The following is a 23,591-nucleotide window of genomic DNA, read 5'->3' as shown; positions in this document are numbered from 1 at the left end:
CATGTAAAGTAAAAAAGCAAGAATGGGAATCAGGGAAGATGTTGGAATGAATGAGGAGAGGAGAATATGAGTTACAAGTACAGTTAGTTGAAGAACCAATTCATTACATGAGTAATAGGGAAGAAAAGGGACAGGGGTAGAGAAACCACATTATTCATATCTATTCTATAATTTATATTGATAAAAAACTGACAGGGCATTTAAATTTTCATTTATAATGCTAATTATTGTAACATTTATGTTTGTGTATATATATGTACAATATATTTAGTTTTTTTTATACTTAATTTTATGTTTCATTATCATTTTGTTCCCATTTTTCCCAGTGCCTGAATATACATTGTCAATAAGGCATTAGGGGGGCTAAAGAGTTTACCCGAATGTCATCGGGGTCCAAGCTGTGATCACTCCAAGCAGAGGTAAAACTGCTGTTGAGATATGAGCCAGAGCGTCGCAAGTCCACCTCCTCTTCATACACCTCTGCTGCAATCTCTTCTCTCCCTGGCCTTGAAACATGGATGAACTACATTTGACAGAAAAAAATGCATGTTACCACAGGACAACATTTGCAACTTGAATTACCATTTGTACTCTATATTAATGAAACAGAATTTGAATTAAGTAGCCTTTTATGTACTTTTCAAGATGCCGTACAGTACAGTTACTGCCATATATCATCAGTTTGTATATTACCTTGGGTATAAAGAGCAGAGCCAGGGTTACAGTAATTGTGACATGTGTGTGGGTAAAAAACAGCAACAGCACCCAATCAGGATGTAGAGAGGGCAGGACAAACCTGAAATAAACAAATCATATTTCATGCATGGTCCTGGTTTCTGTGAGACTTCGGTCTTTTATTGTACAAATTCAAGCAAATGTTTTATGTATAATGCTTTTCCGGACCTGCAGTACTTTGTATCATTTTTTAATCTCTTTTGTGTGATTACATCGATGGTACATTTTTAGGATTCCTCCGTCAAGAGGAAATCTATTGTTATTGTTCATTTTATTATGAGGAAACTTTTTATTGGGTGTGCTTGCCAAACGGCAAGGCAGAACCTATATTCTCATATATATTTATTATTATTAGTGATGGGCATAGATTATTTTTTTTAATCTAGATTAATCTCACTGTAATCTTGGCGTTAATCTAGATTAATCTAGATTAAAATGGCTCATTTGAATTCCGCCCAAGGCATTCAGAATGTGTGCTACCCAAATAATGACTAAAAGTAAGTCTTTGAGAACGGGTTTCTCAAGCCAGGTAGCGCATTAGACCAGGATCTCCCGTTTCCAAAATGCATCACAAACTGCTTGAGAAAGCTGTTCTACTATGATAATTGGTGATGAAAATAAATTATGTTCAATAAGATGTACTTGTGTTTATTAACTGTTTATTAGATTAGTTAGCTTGGCTGATAGAGCTGTGCTGACGGGCTTGCCTCGGTTGCACTCAAACATCATAGTTTGACGACGACTCTTCCCCTGCGCTACATCAGTGCTTGGCCCGGCATCTTCCGCATTAGCTAATTGAAGCTTTGCGTTTAGGTGGTATTTGAGACTGGAAGAACTCCTACAGTAAACTAATTCCGCATAGCACAAGGTGCAAAAACCTTAGTCTTGTCGAGGTTTCCATTGGGAAGCTTCTTAACCCTTGTGTTATCTTCGGGTCATTCTGACCCATCAGTCATTGTGACCCACCTTCGTATTGCGACAGATTTACCGCATACAAAGACAAAGTGAAGCATTTTCTTTTAACAGCTAGGCTGTCTCAGACCCCCCACATTGCAAAGGTTAAAAGAAAATTATTTTAATTTGTTTTTGTATTGGGTAAAATTGGGTAAACACAACGATGGTTCGTTATGAACCTTTGGGTCATGTGACCCGAAGGCAGCACGAGGGTTAAAAATACATTTTCTCTGAAGCAAACCAGGCGGCTTCATAGCACGTCACGTTTGATGTGATAATTTCATACACAAGGCATACGCAGGGAGTCAGATGGCTGAGCGGTTAGGGAATCGGGCTATTAATCAAGGTTTCCGGTTCGATTCCTGGCCATGCAGAATGACGTTGTGTCCTTGGGAAAGGCACTTCACCCTACTTGCCTCGGGGGGAATATCCCTGTACTTACTGTAAGTCGCTCTGGATAAGAGCGTCTGCTAAATGTAAATACACACAGGTTTGAAGACTCGCCACCTACAGTGCAATTCGGCTAGGTATAAATCCGCGCTAAAATATCAAGGTAAAAGTCATCATAGCTTGCGTAGTATAGACCCAGCTCCCAACCCAACTTTGAGAATAGATTAACGGACATACTTTTTTTATCGCCCGATAAGAGTCTCACGTTAATGCAGCGCGTTAACGCCGATAACGGCCCACCACTAATTATTATTATTATTTATTTTCCCAATCGAACTCGTCCTTCAATTTTTGCACTACATAGTAAATGTCGGTGTTAAATGGTTCCCCTTGGTCACCATTGCGTTGCTTGTATTGGATTTTACCTTCTGTTGCATGGTTTAGGGTTAATTTAAGTTTTTGTGCAGAAAAGTGAAGCTAATGGTGGCTAACTAGCTAGCCACAGTCACTAATGTCACAACCCCACGCGCGTTTACCTATAATAGAACATTAGTGTAGCTAGGCTAGCTACCTAAAACAGCAAGACAGCTGCAGAAATGCCACAGGCAAACGCCAGGGTGATAACATGTGAGATATGTTTCCAGGCTGTGATATCAACACCCTGTATTTTTGTACGCCCTTCGACTGGTTAGCTCCAGCGATTCCCACACAGCGGTAGTCTAGTAGTTAGCTAGCTCAGCTGTACAATTTACCGGGTTTGAATGGCTTCTCCAGGCAGGGCTGTAGACTGCGACCAAATGGTTGCATTTTGATGTTGTTACTAACAATGGTCAATCCAGTAAACTTGTTATATTAGCCAGTTTTCCAGAACATTTCAAGCTTAGGCTATATACGTTTTCGGGGGCATATTTTCAGTTTGCAGGTGGTACTGGAATCGCAATTCCAGCAAAGATACTGCTAGTGAAAAAGTTGTTAGAATCAGATTGTTTCAAAGGGGGTTCTTTATTCAGGCATGCAAACAAGTCAGGGGTTAAAAAGGTGAGAAGGATACGGCGAACCCCCGACTCTATAGGGGGGTCCGGGGGCATGGTCCCCCAGAAGAAAATTTATTAAATTTTAAAGTTAAACGCATGAATCTGGTGCACTTTGAGAGCAAAATTAAGAGGCTAGATCTATGTAAAATCTTTGCTCTTGTAACAATGTCATGTTCTTTTAACCATAAAGAGTTTTTTTGTATAGCATACATCATAAAAAACAATTAAACAAACGGGATTACCTGTGTTGAACTACTTTAAAAAGCAAAAGTCAAAAGCATCACTTACTGTAAAGCTAACACATCCAATAGACATTTTTTATATTGTATTAAAATTGTTTCTACTAGATGATGTAAGATGGGTCTGTAAACCTCTCCCCACTCTGATTGGCTGTGAGGTTTAGGCATTAGGAGTGACGATTGGTTCCAGAGCCAGTTGTAAAGTTGGGAAACACAGGTAAAATGCTGTGTTGGCCACGGCCACGACACACCACAACCTTTTTTCTCATCAGATCTGCAAAAATCACGTATGTTAGTGAGTCTCACCTAAAGGTAAGGAGTTTGCATGCCTGTTTATTAATGAAATTCAATGAGTAAATGTAAAAAAAATATCACTACAAGGGAAAAACTTGAGGGGAAGTTTAAAGGGGTGATTGATTGCAAAACCGATTTTACCTTGTCATAGTTGAATAACGACAGTTCGGTGGGTAAAATGAACATACAGTGAACCTCAAAGTCCGTTGACACCTCTTTCCTATGCAAATCTCCAAATGAAAAAATGTGGCTGTAAAACGCTAGCTTTTCAACAAAGCCACCGGACTGACGTCAGTCCGGGGACCGCCTTTTTCGGCTCTGGTCTGTATCTTTGTCACACCCCAAAATTTACATCCAGACCAGCCCACTCACTAGTGTTCTTGACCAGTTCGAGGTAGAGTAGATCTCTGATGCTAGTTTAGCTGTGCGCTGCTCTGTGTAGGCTACTTCTAAGCAATTACAAAGAATAACGTTTTGAAGTATAACAAGGATATTGAAAATGGACCACGGTCGTAAATGCTGTGTTCCAGGCTGTACAGGGAAGGCTAACACTCATAGTCTTCCCAAGGAGCCAAATATTCAACAGGCATGGCTGCTGTTTGTCTATGAGAAGATCCCGGCGAAGTTCGACACTCAATTATTAATTTGCTCTGAACATTTCACCCAAGATAGTTTTGACAACCTTGGACAATTTCAAGCAGGATTTGCTATGAAGCTCAACCTGAAAAGATGTGCTGTTCCGACCGTACGCTCATCGCAACCGCAAGCTGTAAGTAGGCTACAGTATGATTTTGTCGGTAACAGTTATTAGCAATGCTAACGTCTCCTGTATCTAGCATAGGTAGAATACTAAATACGTTTCTAAACACATCAACATACTTTACTTAGAAAATGACTAGCTAGACTAGCTGTAGTCGGCATTAGAAGGGAAGCTTCCGAAAAAATAGCCAGAAAACAAATAGCAGTCTGGCCTATTGCTAACGCCTGTCTAGATTATCTATTTGAAAGAACTGGAGAAAGGCAAGTGCTAGATACAGGATACGTTAGCATTGCTAATAACTGTTACCGACAAAATCATACTACAGCTTGCGGTTGTGATGAACGTAAGGTCGGAACGCACCTCTTTTCGGCAACAGCTTCATAGCAAATCCTGCTTTAGCTACATTGTCCCAGGTTTTCAAAACCGTCCTTGGTGAAATTATTCGCGCAAATGTGTCGAGGGTCGAACTGCACAGGGATCTTCTACGCTACGGTATAGACAAACATCAGCCATGCCCGTCTAGTCAATGTTAGCTAGACTCTAGCTCATCTGCTTTTTATTAACGCTGATTTGCAAGGAATGCAAGAACAGCTAGATAGCGAAAAAAAACTAGACTGTAGGCATGTAAACTAGTTTAGCTTGCTAACGCAAGAGCATAGGTAGAATGTGTGATGATTTAGCCTAGTTTATTGGCAATGGGGCTAACGTTGTTTCATGTTCCTGACTGTTTCATTCAAATAAATAACCTGTGTTGTTATGTAAATCTACAATTCACGATGCATGTTTGTCCAGATCTTTGTCAGGTTAGTTTTCAGCAAGATGTCTAGAGCTAGCTAACTGAAGCTGAGTTGAATAACGATATAGTTTGGTTGCTATAAGCTGTAACGTTCTACCCACCTAAGTCAATCCAGTTTGCTTCAACAACAGAAGTGGAAACAACTAACGTTATCATTTGAAATGATATCTAGTCAATCTGTTGAAAAGTGTTGTGTAGACACAATAGATTTATTTGCGCGTTTTTATTTCAAGTCTTCACCTTTGGTGTTTCAGTGAGTGCTGTTGGCCGTGTTGCGTTTTTGCTCCCCAGCTTCACTTGTTGAAAACCAACCAATCAGCGCGCAGCTCATCTAAATATTAATGAGCATACCATAAAAGGAGAAAAGCTAGTGTTTTTTCCCGGGAAAATTTCAGAGGATCTATCAGGGGGCAGCACCCGGGCCATTTTCAACCCAAACAATGTTACATACCCTATTCGGAGACCTTAACCCTTGTGTTCTCTTCGGGTCATTCTGACCCATCAGTCATTGTTACCCACCGTCGTATTGTGACAACTTTACCGCATACAAAAACAAAGTGAAGCATTTTCTTTTAACCGTCGGGCTGTCTCAGACCCTCCACATTGCGAAGGTTAAAAGAAAATGATTTTTATTTGTTTTTGTATTGGGTAAAATTGGGTAAACACAACAATGGTTCGTTATGAACCTTTGGGTCATGTGACCCGAAGGCAGCACAAGGGTTAAGGAACAGTGTGAAATACCCCCCAAAAACTGTCAATCACCCCTTTAAGTCATAATATAGGTTAGGACCATTTTTACACAGGATTGCCCAATTTCTTTGTTTTGATGTAACTGTTTCAACTATTCACCATTACTTCTTGCACTAAGGGAAATGAGAAGAGAACCCTGTTTCATTATAAACTTTGTATTTTCAAGTTTAAATGAGCAGCAACAAATGTATGCTTTTTAATCTATGCAATATTCATAAATAGTAGGTCTATACATAATTACTTGAAATATACAGAAATAGTAGTTGTAAATAATAAAACGGACCCATCTGCACCAGACGCAAACACACCTAACAATTTCCCTAGAAATTGTACCCTTTCTAGTTTGTTGTGTATCCACTTTACAAAACATAGGCTACTTAATTTTACCATTACAATTATGGTTGCCGCTAATGTCATAACATAAGAATTGCGCTTACCTGTCTACACACAAACGGTATGTAGTGAAGCAAATGGACTTCATACCATTCAAGTAAATTGTTGTCATAATTTTGTATATGCTATACATATTTAACTATACATATTCATATGAGTGCTGTCAGTTAAACGCGTTACTAACGGCGTCAATTTTTTGGGCGCGAGATTAACGTTCTTTTTGGCCTAGCAAACTTTGTCGTTTTTTTCACATGCTGTTGCAACAACTACTGATGTTAGAAAAACTACAACACCAAGCCGGATCTAGCTAGACCGGAAACAAAACAGGCACGCCGCAAAAACTTGTTTGGGCTTGCGAGCCGGCTGAAGAGTAGTAGGCAAACATTACGTTTTGAGTAGATGGCGAGCGTGAGACACCGAAATGGATGCCAATAAGATTCTGAATGGAAAGATTACTTTTAAAAAGTTGCCAAATGGTTCCATTGACAAGACCAAAGTGATCTGTGTGTTTTGTCGTTGTGAACTGAGCTATCATCGCAGCACGTCCAGTCTGAAATACCACTTGATGGCCAAGCACAGAGCTGATGCGAATTCTCGGATCCGGCCCGCCAGGGAGTCCAGCTTGGCCCGTTGGATGTCTTTGCTAAATTTGAAAATTACAGAAAGACATAAATCGCATTTCTATAAAAGTAACTGCTATTCCGAATCCAAATGTCTATTAAGAATATCCAAGTTTATGAGTAGAAACGTTTAGTATTTTTTTTGATCGATCCAGTAATTGCTTCAAAAACAGCATAATGCGATGTCTGCTCCGGAGGCAGGAGGATTTTCTCAACTTTATGTAAATGAGGAGCGTGAAAACGCTAGCGTTGGCCAATCGGATTGTTTTCTTGTTTCTTGTAACGTAGCAACCTTTGGTCATGATAAACATTTCTAGGTTTCACAATTTCAAGATGGAGGAGAAACTTTTCGTATGTGTCTGCACACCCAGTTCTGTTCAGAACAAAGTTACTAATGTGACGAGCCTGAATTTAAAGATTACATTAAACTAATAATGCATGGTGCATGGTTGCCGATGTCGTCATTGTTCCTAGTGTGTTTTTATAGCCTACTTTTAAATTCAGTCTCGTCACATTACGTGACTGTTCTGTGCCACTGCTAGCCCAGCCTACAAACGACTGGTTGAGTGACCGGTGGCGTAACATGTATTCTACTGTAATCTTGCACTAGTAAAATCTTGCACTTACATAAATGTTGTGTAAAAGTGGTATTTTGATCGATATTGTGAGTACATGAACCCAAATCTGCACGCTTGGCCATGACTACAACAGTGACCTTAGAGAACTACAACTCTGTATTAACTTGTCTAACACGCCCCCGAGCGTGGTGTACTGTGGGAAGGCAAGCGATGCAGAGCGTTAAAAAACGCTGCAGCGGAGCGGGCGGCGCGCGGTGTCGGCTTCCAATTCATTTTCAATGAAACCAGGCGTTGACGCTCGCGTAGGGCATTGTGGGAAGGCGAGCGGAGCGGAGCGTTGCAAGTTGGATTTTCTCAACTTTATGTAAATGAAGAGCGTGAAAACGCTAGCGTTGGCCAATCGGATTGGTTTCTTGTAACGTAGCAACCGTTGGTCATGATAAACATTTCTAGGTTTCACAATTTCAAGATGGAGGAGAAACTTTTCGTATGTGTCTGCACACCCAGTTCTGTTCAGAACAAAGTTACTAATGTGACGAGCCTGAATTTAAAGATTACATTAAACTAATAATGCATGGTGCATGGTTGCCGATGTTGTCATTGTTCCTAGTGTGTTTTTATAGCCTACTTTTAAATTCAGTCTAGTTACCTGACTGTTCTGTGCCACTGCTAGCTCGCTATCCCAGCCTACAAACGTCTGGTTGAGTGACCGGTGGCGTAACATGTATTCTACTGTAATCTTGCACTAGTAAAATCTTGCACTTATATAAATGTTGTGTAAAAGTGGTATTTGGATCGATATTGTGAGTACATGAACCCAAATCTGCACGCTTGGCCATGACTACAACAGTGACCTTAGAGAACTACAACTCTGTATTAACTTGTCTAACACGCCCCCAAGCGTGGTGTACTGTGGGAAGGCGAGCGATTCAGAGCGTTAAAAAATGCTGCAGTGTGAACGCAGCGTTATTGCCACAGGCAACAGCGCTCGCTGCTTTGTGACGCATTTGACGTCAAACGCTTCACAAAGCAAGGGAATCAGCAGAGGAGAGCCCAGGCAGATAAACAATGGGCTGATGTCTGAGTTTTTGGTCTTTATGTTTCTAGTTTATTGTAGAAATACCTTAAAATAGGGTTTCTTATATGTAATAATTGGACCAATACGCTGTTCTTATTGGTCCAGAAGACGTTCTTAAAAGTTAATAAATCTGTTTATATACCTCCTGAAAGTTTGCAGAGGTAAATAAACTGCAAATGTTTACTCCTCGACAGGGGGGTATTCGTCGTAGCTCGCTAAGCGGTTTAGCGAGCTAATTTTCAGGCTAAGATAAAAAACGCCCCTCTTTTTGGTTCGTGGAAGCAACTTTCGATAAATCACCATAGTAACATATCAATTAGCACTAACCTGCTCCAGAGCAGGCTAACGTAAGTGTAGCTGGATAAGCTTGCCACACCCCTGGAAAATAACATGGCAGCTCCCTTTTTGAGAGACCCAGTTGACCAAGGAGCTATATTTTAGTTCGATTAGCTTTCTATAACAATAGAGTTCTTCGCGATTGCCAAGATCCTTTATTTCACACGGATGAGTTCTTGTTTGAGCGATATCGATTCAGCCGACAAGGACTCATTTATTTGCAAGACCTTCTCGGGCCGTACATTGCAAATATCACACGCCGCAGCAAGCTTTATGCTTTATTATGAGCTTATGCTGCTGTATGTGAATATGTAACGCTATGTTTTACGAAATGTCTTGTCTTATCTGTTGTGCCTGTGCTTTTTATATGTTTCACTGTGGGAGAGTGGGAAACGTCATATCGATTCCTTTTTATGTCTTGACGTGAAGAAATTGACAATAAAGCTACTTAACTTTAACTGTGCTTCAGACTGCATAGCCTTGAGTTTTTTTGCGTCAGGTAGGCTATAGGCTACATTTTTATACAGTATAGGCGATGCAGAAAACATTGGCAAAGCCGCAGCATGCGTTGCTGTAAGAAAAGTGTACTTGGCGCTTAACCAGCTGATGAATCAAGTCATCATATTCCCTGGCCATGTCCCAGTCAATGAAATCAAAGAGGGATTTACACATAGGCCTACATGCATATACACATATATAGTACATGATATAAGCGCAGTAGCCTACATATATCCTCATAATTGGGTGTGCTCAAGCCTTCGGCGAGAGCACAACCTTTGTTCTCTCACATATATATTTATTAGTGTGTTTGCTGCAAGCAAAAACACTATTGTCATTCTGCATACTTATTTTTTTTTTTATTCTTTTGTGTGTTTGCTGCAAGCAAAAACACTATTGTTATTCTGCATACATTTTTTTTTATTTTATTTTTTCCCTCCCACTTTTTTCCATCGCCTACTCCTTTCACACCGTTTAATCTAGAAACACCGTTCAAACTTCATTTGATAAAGTCTGAACTGCTCTAGTGTGATATTACTTTTCTCATTGATAACTTTTAAAGTTTTTAAGGTATTAAAGTTTAAAGTGCTAAAAAAAAATGGGTTTCAATGGTTCAGAATGTTCAAGTCAAATTCAATTGTGACGTCATGCACTGACAGAACTGTTTCTCACCGCGTCAATTTTTGACACTGTTTAACACTTTCCTTCCTGAATATGCAGACTTTTTCAAATAATATACCTGAACTGTTTATACTATTTTGAAGAAAAGATTTAGGGCTTTCTAATGATGTAAATATTTATATGATAATGTTAGGCAAATCATCCTTTATCAAGACGATTTCACGGAGCCATTCTGACAAATCTTCTCCGTCTGCATTACTTTTTTAGAAAACCTAATTTTTAACCACTTTCACTACAAGATAGAGGATATGTTAGAGCGTATGAAATGTGCGTACGTTTGTCGTGAATTCAGAACAGCAGACAGATTTAAGATTGACTATTTTGTTTAAAAGTTATGACCACTGAAGTGATGAGTGGGATAACGCAATTCCAAGCTAGCGCGATGGCTCTCCATAACTAAAAACGGTTCTACTTTTTTCCACAATCGACCAAATTGGCCAAACAAGGTATGTACATTGAACTTAAAGTGTACATAATCTAGCTAGATTATTTTTCTTTAAGAAAGTTTCACAGAAATCTGCACAAATCGAGGCTCAACACTGTCATATCCGACTCCGCCAGTCACGAACAGCCAAACCGGGGTCACGAAAGGTTTACTGCAGCTGGCTTTACTACGAACAAAAGCTTCGTAACTGAAAAGTTTGTACTTTTAGTTGACGATATTGAACACAGACGTTAAGAAACTTGTATTTACTCTAAATATCTTCTCCATTTGCAATTTGAAACAGTAAATCTAACACATTAGGAATTCTCCCACGACATCCGCTCGCTCTGCTTTGACAAATATGTTTTCTCAGTCCACCATACATTAGACGAGCTAATTTTCGAGCACTTTCAATACAAGATACAGGCCATGTTAGAGTTGATATATATATACATAAATTGTGTGGGCAATGTAGAACAGCAGACAGATTTGAAATATGATCTTTTGTTTTAAAGTTCTGGTCATTCTAGTGACGAGTGCTTACAACTCTAGCTACGACTGTCATCATACAGTACTGTACTAGCTGCCATAGAACGGCGAAACTAGCTACGTCTATCGTTCGTTACCTACAAACAAATGCTTCGTAACAGTATTTACTTTTTATCGGCGATATTGACAACAGAGGTTGAGGAACTTGTCTTTAATCAAAAGATCGTCTCCGTTTTCAATTTGAAGCAGTATCTACCTTACTGTAGGAAATCTCCCATTGCATCCTCTCTAGCTTCTTCGGCTAAAGATGGACGACAATGACGATGCATGCATTATTCACGCCTACGGTGTTAATACAGTCTGTAAAAATACCACTTTGACACACTTGCAAGAAATGATCCGCTGGCTAGATGTAGCATGATCTTATTTACCACCCACAATAGTTCTGCTTTTTTTTGCAGCAGCATTCTGAGTTAGAGTAGCTAGCTTTTCCAGTTGCACAACAAAGTCACATAATGTGACGAGATTGAATAAAAAAAAACTCACCAGGGACAACGACAACATCGGCAACCCTGCACTATGGATTATTATTTTGATGTCATCTTTAAATTAAGTGTCTGAACAGGACTGGTTGTGCAGGCACACATGATTAGTTTCTCCTTCATCGTGAACCTAAAACCTAGATTCTAGGTTAGAAATGTTGACAATGACCAACAGTTGCTACGTTACAAGAAACAAGGAACCAATCCGATTGGCCAACGCTCTTCACTGTTCCACTGTTCAAACTTTTTTCTGTTTTTCTACATCTTTCAATTATTAATACTTTTCAGAATGGGTTTTATTCGCCAAGAAACATCACACAGACAAGGAATTTACTGTGGCAGGAAGGTGCACACATTAAACATATAAGAATCTTAAATAAGAAGTGTACAAGTCTAACTAATACTAAGGTTTAAAAATGTAAAAGGTTTAGAATGAAATAAAATGGCTCTAACATAACGCTTTAACATTTATGAAATTAAATAAGATACCCTTTTCATCACTCTTTTTTCTCCTTTTTCAACCGTGAGAAAATATTGCAATGCATAACAATGACAGATATACTTTTAACACTGTCTCACTATTTTGGTTTCAAAGCAACACTTTTTTTCACCTTCCTATGCTGACATACTTTTGTCTGCTATGATATTGATAACTGTTATGCAATATACTCTTCATCACTATATTTGCTCATTTTTCTAACTTCAAACTTGTTTCTGTTTCTCAATCTTTCATTCTTTAATACTTTTAACGCTTAAAAATGTATGAAAGTCAATAAGATACTCTTTTCATCACTGTTTTTTCTCAATTTTCAACAGTAAGAAAATATCGCAATGCATAACAATGACAGATAAACTTTTAACACTTTTTCTCACCATTTTGTTTTTAAAGCACATACCTCTTTAAAGATGTTTGTAAAACCTTCACTATTCAAGCAATCAAAACAATCGTTTCAACTGCTTTCAGCAAACACACACATTTTCTTCAGGAAATGTACCTTTCTAGTTATTATTGTTTATTTTCGCCCCCCTAAGGATCAGTCAATATTTGGACTACATAGACAACCAAGGTGTCAAAAGTTTCGTATTGGTAGCGATTGCGTTGGTTGTATTTTTATTTACGTTCCGTTGCATGATTTAAGTATAAATTGCGTTTTTGTGGTGAAAAGTGAAGCTAACGGTGGCTAATTTGCTAGCCACAGTCACTGACGTTACTAACGTCCCTACGTCACTAACGTCACGAAAACACGCGTGACTACCTGTAGCAGAACATTCGTTTCGTATCTGTTAACTTGGGGGATAGCTAGGCTAACTATAGCTTTACTGCAAGGCAGCTGCAGAAACGCCACAAGCAAAGAGGCCAGGGTGATAACTATTTACTCATTTCACTTTGTGATGTGAAACACAATTGTGAAATGTAATGTACAATATTAGCTGATATTATTAAGGAAGTAGGCCCACATCTACTTTCGGAAACGGTAGTCTACTATTTCACTGGAGCATTAACATCATGACATTAGCCTCTGTTGCCCGGGCAAGACATACTACAGTGGTCTATGATGCATCTGTTTTCAATTGTTAAAATGAAAATTCCTCACAAATCATATATCGCATTTTGCGTTGTTACTGACAATGATCGCTACCAGTGAGCTTTTTATGAATGAGCGATTTTCCACTAAATAAATGTCAAGCTTATTTACGTTTTTGGGGACATATTTTCAGTTAGCAGATGGTAGGCTACTGTTTGAATCGCGATTCCATCTTCTAGTGCCGGTAACGTCGTAGAATAATCTTCAAAGGGGGTTCTTTATTAATGAATGAATGCGGTAGGCTAAATGCCTGAAAATATCACGAGAAGGGAAAACTTAAAAGGACGTTTAAGTCATAGAGATTAGGTCAATTTTTACACCGGTCTGCCAAATTTGTTCGTTTTGATTCAGCTATGAGGCTGCCTCTTGCAGGGGAAATGAGAAGACATCATATTTCAATCTACACTTCACTCGTATTTTGAGTTGTAAATGAGCAGCAAAAAAAAGATGCTTTTAAATCTATGTCATCTTTATAAATAATAAGTAGGCCCTATGCATTTTTATATAAAATATACAGAAATATCAGTTGTAAAAATGTCATTAAAAAACGGACCCCAGTGCAACCGACGCAAGCAAGCACACCCTACAATTTCCCCAGAAATTGTACCCTCTCTAGTTGTCTATGAATTCGTATCAATTAGATAGCCTACTCTTTGGCCTTGTTTTTATCTAGCCTACTTATTCTGAAAGAGTTGAGATCATTATTTTCGCTAGCAAGATCTCATTCGATTATTAATTTCCATTAAGCCTATACCAGCAGGCACATTTAAAGAAATGTGATCTCATTGATTGGGGTAATGAGGCACTTAAGATGAGCCTATACATTTCCCCAAAACTTTCGCATTTAGCTTATCGGCAATTTTTTGCCAAGCTGCTTGTCTTGCTCTGGCAGCGGTGGCGGTGTTTGACTTAGCCATGATAAGCCATCTTAGAGACTCATTATAATAGTTTGCTCGGATGGCGAGAATAGCCTATCACCGCTCTCTCTTTCGTCTTTTCCGCCATCATACCGTTAGAAAATCACGGTTTTGGTGATCGACCTTTCCTGCCTTTTGAAGTAGGACGTGCACGTGCAATTTCCCTGATAAGTTTAGCCTGATTGAAATTAACCACATGATTTGGATGCGGATCAGCCGTTGACGAACCGATATTTGCTGTTCTCACTCATCTCGCTAATGTTAACGGGCTAAAGGGACAATTGATTAACTTAGCTTCAACCCTTACAACGAACGGGGCCCAGGTCTGCAAACGCCTTTGTAAACCGAGACCCGTTTTTTCGTCCAGGCCCGCCCGCGGGCCCGAAACACTGCCCCCTCCTCCCCCAGTTACTACGCACTAAATGTTAATAAATAAAAAAAAATTACTACTACACGTTATACATCATTGGAAAGCTACGATTCTTGTGCTTGTAGATATGTAAACCATTTCAAGATTGAGTCACAACAACAAGTTTAGTCAACGTCTTTGTCCAGTCACCACTTTGTAAACAACACCAAAGCCAAACGTCTCTACTTACCCTCAAAGGTTCAGTGTCGTCCAGGGGCCTGTACTACGAATCAAGATCAACATGCTCTGGATCACTTTCAGTTACCCGGCTACGCAAAGCGTAACAATCGCAATCACGATAAGTGGTATCATGACGGCGGTTTTCAACTCTCTAACTCAACCCAGATCTTTCCAATCTAGAGACGTGTGCGTTCACATAAAGGGGCGGTGTTTGCACCGTATGTCCAGTCGCAAACATGGACAAAACAAGAGCCGCATATTTCACGCAGGAGGAGCCGACAATAATCTTCCAAACTTTGTCTACTCCTCCTGCGTGAAATATTGTAATACAAACATATCAGGAATACAGACATATAATACAGACAAAAATCAACAAAGTCGCTGCTGCCAAGCTGGCAGAAAATAGCAGACGCTGTAAATGCGTAAGTTACATGACTTATTGATATAATAAGTCATATAGCTCATATAATTACACATGTGCATTCCATAACGTTAAATTTTTGTGCTGTATTATTTTAGTTGCAACCCTGGCAGTGACAAACGATCGTGGGAGCAAATAAAAAATAACTATAAAACCATAATTCAAAACGGTAAGTAGCAGTAGGCAATACTTGCACATATTTTAAGGCCAACAAGTACAAGGCTGAATTGCCTGAGTCAGTCCCTTTTGTAGGATATTGGTATAGCTACAAAGGGCCTATAGAACAATGAAATTGCTTGCAGCCAACAGGAAGAAAAAAAAGGCAAAGAAAACTGGGGGGTCCTTCTCCACAGGACTTCACTCCTGCTGAGGAGCTGGCCCTCTCCAGCTATCAGGGTCGCCCCATGATGGAAGCAGTGGAAGGGGGCATTTCTTCAGACCCTGGTGGCAGCAGCTCGGAAACCCAAGCATATGTATGTTTCAAGTAATCTATGTGACCATGTTCATTCAACAATTATTTATGGATATTGTAGGAGTGAAATGTATTACTGTTCTCTGCAGTGACAGCAAATACAGTGGTGTTGCTGCCACCACCCACTGTTGTCCCACTGTGCCATACAGAGGTAACAGTGAAACTAATAGTCATACGCCAGTATGTATGCCATATGTGGTTGCTGAATATTGATCAAATATGCCATTTACTTTCTCAAGTGGAGGTCCAGATGATCAGGAAACTGTCTGCCAGCTCAGAGAGCATTTTGGGGGTACACTTTTGAGTTTTATTTACCACTTGCAACACAGATGGTGAGAGTGTGTGAACGTGTGGCTGTGATTGAAGTGTCTGTAATGACTTGCTAATGGTGGTGGTCTGAACATGAGACACAAGTCCTTACAGTGCTCATTTCAAATATGACTCAATTGATTAAATTGCTATGGTGTTAAACTCAGCAGGAAGAGGAACGTCTTCCTCCCCCTGAGCCTAGGGCCTCCACTTCAAGGCCAAGACAAAGACACAAATTATAAGCAATGAACCTTGAAACACAGTAGTCAAATTGACACCTTCAACTTTCTCCAAATGTGCCTTGCAAAGGAACAATGTTCTTTATTTGTTTCAGGTTGGAGCAGACAATGTGAGGGCCCTGTATAAAAGAACCCTGGAGCTCGATATAGAGTATAAGAGGCTCGATATAGAGTATAAGAGGTTTTTAATTAAAAAAACAAGGCTGGCTTTTCTGTGTTCCTAGGGAAGGGAGAACACATACGGATGTATTTGTTAAACTTTTTTTGACGTTTTGGTCTTTTTATACTTTTTTGTTGTGCATTTTGAGTCTTTTGTGGGGTTTTTCACCATTTCTTTCTTTCAATGTCCTATCTATTCTTTTTGAAAAATGCATGAAAAGTGCATGAAACATCCAAATTCAATGAAAGTAGTGAAATTATGATTTATTTAACTTGTGAAGAGCATTGTATGGTACCATACACATTGTTCTTTTTGGTTTTAAATGTTTTGGTTGAAAGAAACACACATTTCTGATATGGAAATGATTAGAAAAAGGCACAAAGCAACCCAAGGACAACAGAATGGGTTAAGGGGAGATACCCCAGTGAATAGGGATAACATATCAACATGAAACCTCCCCATTTGATAACTAATATTAGGTCAAATATTGTTTTCATTACTAGTTTCCTGTAAATGTATGTTTAAATGAGCTAATGATGCATTAAGTTGTAAAATATGATATAATGTGCATACATTTCCAGAACGGAAATCAGAACATTGCATGAAGACAGAATGAAAATCCTTGTTTCATTTTGTCAACATATTAGAGTCCAAAGTTTTTACAAAGGGCACTTTGGATATCTCGTTTTCATCACTCCATTAATCAGAATATGGTGGCAACAGCCATTGAAGAAAATCATTTGCAAATTGCGCGGCAGACCGTGTTCTTGCTCAGGTTCTCCGCATCACCCACACTAAAAGTAGGTAGCGAAATAACGAAACGGTATATAGTCTGTGGGACTGTGAGCGCACGGCTTCGATGTGTCGCATTGGCAACATACGGCTCAAGAAGCTGGCAAAGATACGTAATTCCCTCTGCTGAGAATCTATATCTTTTATAAAGATACTCATGAGGGAATGCGAAAGGGTTTTGTCGGTCTCTAAATGTTCTGGCTCTTCTGAGCGCACCTCTCACTATCCGCGCACCAAGCTCCACAGGATCTTCTATGAACGGTGACGGCATTATCCTCAAGAATGAGTTAGTGGGCGGGGCTTTTATACCGGTTGATCTCTGATCTCCAACTTAACCTGCTCCCGACCAGGTTAGCAGTTCAGCATGTGTTACCATGGCGATCTACCCCGGTAACAAGTGATCCTCCGTCGTAGTACAGAAAACCCTGGGTTGAACCTGAAGTTACCTCGCTAACGCCAAATCTTGATTCGTAGTACAGGCCCCAGGTATGCAAACAACGCATCAAAACTTGATCTGCGTACATTCCCAAGGGTTCAAAGTATCTAACCATGTAAAGTAATTCGTCCAAATACAATGTTTTACATTCATGAATAGCCATTATCCTTTGTTTCATTATGCAAGTTAGCCGACGGAAGAAACAACTTGTTCACATAAAAGTGTTCTTTTCTCCGGTTGGCAATTTACGATATGAAGGCATCAAAATGTCCGTTGAACCCTCCCCTTTTGATTGACACCAAGATTGACCCAATAGGAGCTTCCATGCCCCGTTGACAGCCCTCTAAAGCCAACTAGGTCTGTGCGTCCCATGCAATTTTTTATGTAAAAATTATGTTATTTAAAAAAAAAAATAACATAATTATTCATAAGTATGCTATTTAAAAAAAATAGAATAGAAGTATGCAGTGGCATACCGACATCTCTGACATTGATAACAAACCAAACCGTTTCAAAATCGGTTGAAAATTGAGCAAGTTATGGTCATTTAAAAAGTACATGTAGCATCTACACAATGTTATGGGTGAGCGAGTTGACTGTAGCAAGATGGCCGCCATGTGCGGACGTTCGACTCCGTTGTCCGGCAACGCGGACGAGACATCTACCCTTTATATATATCTATGGGGAGAACGCCCACTCTCGGGAAACTTCCGGGTTCTGAACTGGTTGCAGTTCCACTCTAGTTCCATATGAGGTCGCTAACGGTCGAGTGCAGAATGAATGGAGGTCTATGGAGCTATACCCCTCAAAATCCACTTTTCTCAGGATATAATTTTTTGTCTAGTAATTTGAATTCTGAATTCGAAAGGGGAGGCAAAAAAAATACACACCGCTGGGTGATAGATTTTTTTAAAAGTCGCCTTTCTGTTCTAAAAAGCCTTTTAAAATGTAATTGACGTCATACACATTGTACGGCCTGAGATACTGCTTGACGGCAAGCTCTGGTTACTTCCACTTTTCTCTCGAGGCATCGACAACACAGCTGACAGGTTAGGCTCTCCCTGTCAATACACATGCTAGAAAGAGTTTTGGTTTGCTAATGTTGATGCTAATGTTGCTAATGCTCTGACATTCTGGTTCTGCTTCGGATGCCATCAAGCGGGATCTCTGGTCGTAGTCAGTCCTTCACTAACCAATCAGAATTTGTTAGCAGAATGCTAGCGTGTTATGAGCAACAACGACTTACCCTGTAAGAAATCGAAAGGACATAAGTACTCGTTCATTCAACTTTAGACCTGTAATCCATGTTGAACATGCAAAAACTACAATCAAATCCGATATTTCTCAACGACAATCAGGTGAAAGAGACAAATTTAGCCGTTTAGCTCCATAGACTCCCATTCATTCTGCACTCGACCGCGATCACTCCCAGTGGAACTCTGGTGGAACTGCAACAAAATTCGGTACAATGGGGCTTAATAGGGAGTGGCCAGGCTCTCCTTAAACAGGCTCTGGTGGCAGTTCCCCCATATTAGACATTCTCTGCTTATATTTAGTAGACACAGCTTATTTTCTCTCTCGCTGCGTGCATCCCCCACCTCCTAACATCTACCCCCACCCTCACCCTTAGACTGTCCTCCACCCTCTTGACACACCCCTCCACCCCCCAATCCACCCCCCGCTGCACCCACTCCTTCCTCGCCTGCCACAACACCCTCTTAAAAAGGCTGATAACTACACTACCACTACATCCCTGGTTATATCAGATAAAGCACTCCAATGTGTTCATGCTTCAGTTTTTGTGTTTCAGTAATACTAATTAGGGATTTAGCTATTGTATATGATAGTTCTAAGTACCACCTTTCATTAGAGATAACAATTATGAAAAATAATACCTTTTTATCCTAAGTATTTGACCTTGGTTACAAAGGGTCATTTTGGAGTCTCCAAAAGGCCCTTTTAGAAAACGCCTGGATGTACTCTTATAAAAACGTGTCAAATATGAATATATTGTGGTATTATGTTTGACTTTTGAATTGGGTAAGGCTTCAACCTGTGGTCCAATTTAGTCTTCCAGCTAATACCTACCACCTCTAGGCCTCTTCAGGCCTCTGTTTTCAAAACAAAATATAGGCGGAAATAGAAACTTTCACTTTCCTTGTGTTCAAGCTTCTATTACTCAACACTAGTAGGACTGACAGGGGTCCTGACAACAGGGGAAATAACTTCAGAGTGTCAGCTTTCAAAAGAGACCATTTATGCATGTACTCCAAATGGTTCAAGAACAGCTTTCAATTTACTTTGGGTATGCTGTTTAGGCGTTTTCAGGCAAATTTAACAGGATTATGAAAACCGAGACCCCTCGCTGCCTAGTGCCTACCTCCGACCCAGATAATGGACGCTATGTCAAGCCGAACAAAACCGTATAGAATTAGAATTTATTTGTTCAATGAGTGAAACATACAGATGCATATAAATGAAATGTTCCCCTGAGCTGTAACAGTAAAAATGGACACCAGAGACAGCAGACAGTGAGCTCTCCAACTAGGCTACTTCTAACACATTAGCTACGATTTCACCAAAATACCATAATTCTACACCGAGTAGCCTAATATCAATTTAGCGGTTTGCACTAACTCATAGCAGAGATACCTCTGGAAAAGTTATCTAGTATAATTATAACAAGCACACAGAACAGAGTGATGAACTGCTGGCAGCGGTGGATTGTCCAGGTGCGACCGGAGGAGGAACCGCCGGGAGGGCGATGCTCGGTACGGCTCCGCGCTGCAAGAGAAGCCGTGTGTCTGCGAACCCCGTCTGTCTCTGGTCCATGTTAAAACTATCCGCTGTGAAATGGTCACCGCATTTTGTCATTTAGCAGACTCTCTTATCCACTGCAGAGGCGGCTGTTGGAGTTTATCCGAAGCTTTCCATCAGCGTGGCTCTTCACAAAATCAATCCACCTATTTTTCCTTTCCTCATCAATAGGGAAATTAAATAGTGTTGCAGCGCAGCTGAAGTTTTTGCATCCAGGGAAGATGCAGTTGTGGGTGGTGGGAGACATCCTGAAGCTAGCTAGCTAGCTGATGTAGGCTACAATAACAGTACAGCAGGAGGAGCCATTCAGTGATCTGACGTAGATAAGGCGAAATGACGTAGATAGGGCATTTTTTGGCTCCGCCCATTAAAACCTGATCTGAAAGCGGAAGAGAAACTGTTCTTCGGTTTAACTCCACATTTCAGTGTGACAAAGTTTTAGCGCTTTGCACATGCTTTCAGGAACTAATTTCACACATATATAATGTACTTAGAAGCAAAACATGGAATTTACTTTACAGGATCTTTAACAAATCGAGGCGACAAAGCGTTTGCTGACCTGTCGAGGAGTAAACATTTGGTTTCTTATATACTACAACAATACGTGGGAAGATCCCAAATCAAACACGTCGAATCTGGAGCAGACGCCATGTTGTCAGAGCAATCAGCTGCACTTGCACTGGTGACGTCACTAAATCAAATCAAATTTATTTGTATAGCCCTTTTTACACGCAAGCATGTCACAGAGGGCTTCACATACACCCATAGAACTGCCCCTCAACCAACCTAAACCCTCAAGGACATCTCCAACTACACTACACTACATCTCCAAGGCAACATATCAACAACATCAATTCGTCTTCTGTCTGCTTCAGATACTTCTTTAAAACGGGAAGCGATTGCGGGGCATTTGCGGACCTGTGCAAAAACCATATTTGGTTGTTTTAGGTTTTTTTGGGGCAATTTAGGCTACTTTGTTGCCGAGCAGATGCCACGTTGTTAAGGTCAATGGCTACATCTCCAAGGCAACCGCTTGTTGTTAGGTCCGTAAAAACGTTTATTTACCTCTGCGAACTTTCAGGAGGATTGTGCTAAGCTAGCCTACTGTAGCTGCTGTTGCTAGCCAAACTTAAGGGGATTGTTTGAATGCGCCGGAAATGAAAAACGTTTCTTTTGACATCAAGTTTAGGCTGTGGCATTGAAGACAGCGACACACCACACAAGCTTGAGTTTAAATACATTATTTATTGTGAAATTACTTACTGTACATGCAAGTCTTGAATTACTTAAATGTATGAAGCTGCCAGTAGCCTACTGTGCGCAACAGTCTTACTACATCTATGCACGTTGTAGTTATGCGGGGGGGGGGGGGGGGGGGGGCCCATGGCAAATTTTGCCATGGGGCCCGAAATTCCTGGCGGTGCCCCTGCCTAGCAGTCACGCGAAAGTGTGAGAAGTAAACAAATTGCTAGTAAACAAATCCTTTATGTTTCCTCTTCTGAGCCAATGCAGATCACGTGAAAAACCATCCAAAGACTCGTACCCGAAGATATGGACGAGAGATGAGCGAATCTTTAACCCGAAGACACGGTCGGCAGAGGAACGAATCTTTAACCCGAAAACTCGGTCAGCAGAGGAACAAATCTTTAACCCGAAGACACGGTCGGAAGGGGAATGATTCCTTTGTTCAGCTATGAGTCTTTGGATCATTTTTCACGTGACCTGCATAGGCTCAGTACTGGTAGAGGACACCGAAACCAAGAGAAAGCACGACTGTGTCTTCGGATACGAGTCTTGATCTGAATACATACGCTCCGAAAAGAAAACAGAAATGTTTTGTTTTCGTCATTCCCTTTTGCATGACTGCTAGGTTTATGCTAGCTTTAGCAGTAAGACATGAATGATATTTGTTCTTTGATTACAGTTTACATCAATCTTTAATCTGATTACAGGTTTTGTTATTTTGGTCATTTTTGCAACTTTTTTTTACGTGGCGTGATAATTAATTGCTAGTGTGATAATGAATCGTTTCAAATCATACAAAGTGTCTGTAGCTAGGAGATCACTGTGACTGATAGGGGCATTCACTTGTTGCAGTCAGCGTTTGAAGTAGTGCGTTTTAGTCAACAGAGTAAACAGGCTGAAATATTTTATCAACTTGTTCCCCTCCCCTCTCTTTCAAACCATCTCCATCATAACTTTTCTTCTCCATGTCCTAAACTCCTCTCTTACCTCCGGCACCTTCCCCTCTGCCTTCAAACAGGCAAGAGTTACCCCTCTACTCAAAAAACCCTCCCTTAACCCTGCCGTCCTCCAGAACTACACACCAGTATCACTGTTACCCTTCTTTTCAAAAACAATTGAACGTGCGGTATCTAACCAACTGTCAAACTTTCTCTCTCAAAACAACCTGCTTGACCCCAACCAATCAGGCTTCAAGACTGGCCACTCCACAGAGACTGCCCTCCTGTCAGTCACCACTGCCCTCCAGTCTGCCAGAGCGGCTTCAAGGTCATCCGTCATCATTCTGCTGGACCTTTTTGTCCTCTCCAAGTTGGACTACTGCAACTTGCTGCTCGTCGGTTTCCCAGCATGCGCAACCCGCCCTCTCCAGAGGATTCAGAACGCAGCGGCCCGCCTGGTCTACAATCTACCCAGACACTCCCATGTTACCCCGCTCCTCATCTCCCTCCACTGGCTACCCATCACGGCCCGCATCAGATTCAAGACCCTGGTACTGACCTTCCGAGCAGTGAACGGGACTGCACCCGACTACATCAAGTCTCTCCTGCAGCCTTACACCCCCACCCGCCACCTACGGTCTTCTTCAGACAACCGCCTGGTGGTCCCACCGCTCAAGAGCGCCCGGTCCCAACACAAGCTCTTCTCCTGTCTGGCCCCCCAGTGGTGGAACCAACTCCCCACCTCCATCAGAGACACTGACTGTCTCCCCACCTTCAAGAAAAGGCTCAAGACGCACTTGTTCCGAGAGTACAACGGTACTTAGGAATGGTTTGCTGGACCCCATGTTAGTTTCCTCAAGGATCACAATGACTCTTCCTTAGAGTCTTGCTGCTCTTGTTGGTTAGTGGTAACTGATTTAAATTGTTGTACTCGCTGCGAAATATTTTACTGTTGCTTGCTTTTCTACAGGTACACTTGCACTTATAGCGATTCATGTTGTTTAACTACATGCTCTTGTGGTTCTTCCCTTTGGCACTTATTTTGGTTGTTCACAATATGTGTTTCATGTTTTGGCTAC

General features: G+C 40.7%; 1 protein-coding gene across 1 annotated transcript in view; it reads right to left on the bottom strand.

The window, feature by feature from the left end:
- The window catches only part of gpr179 (G protein-coupled receptor 179), a 71,479-nt gene that overhangs the window by 4,779 nt on the left and 43,109 nt on the right, over positions 1-23,591 (bottom strand). Inside the window, exons 9-10 of the mRNA XM_062448836.1 lie at positions 694-796; positions 377-523 (exon numbers count right to left, since the gene is read on the bottom strand). Of these exons, the coding sequence (XP_062304820.1) occupies positions 377-523; positions 694-796 (250 nt within the window). The remainder of the gene's footprint in view (positions 1-376; positions 524-693; positions 797-23,591) is intronic.

This window comes from Osmerus eperlanus, chromosome 22 (assembly GCF_963692335.1).
Source record: "Osmerus eperlanus chromosome 22, fOsmEpe2.1, whole genome shotgun sequence".
In the NCBI taxonomy this organism is placed as follows: domain Eukaryota; kingdom Metazoa; phylum Chordata; class Actinopteri; order Osmeriformes; family Osmeridae; genus Osmerus; species Osmerus eperlanus.
Note: the sequence above shows the minus strand (reverse complement) of the source record. Positions and strands in the feature narration are given on the sequence as shown.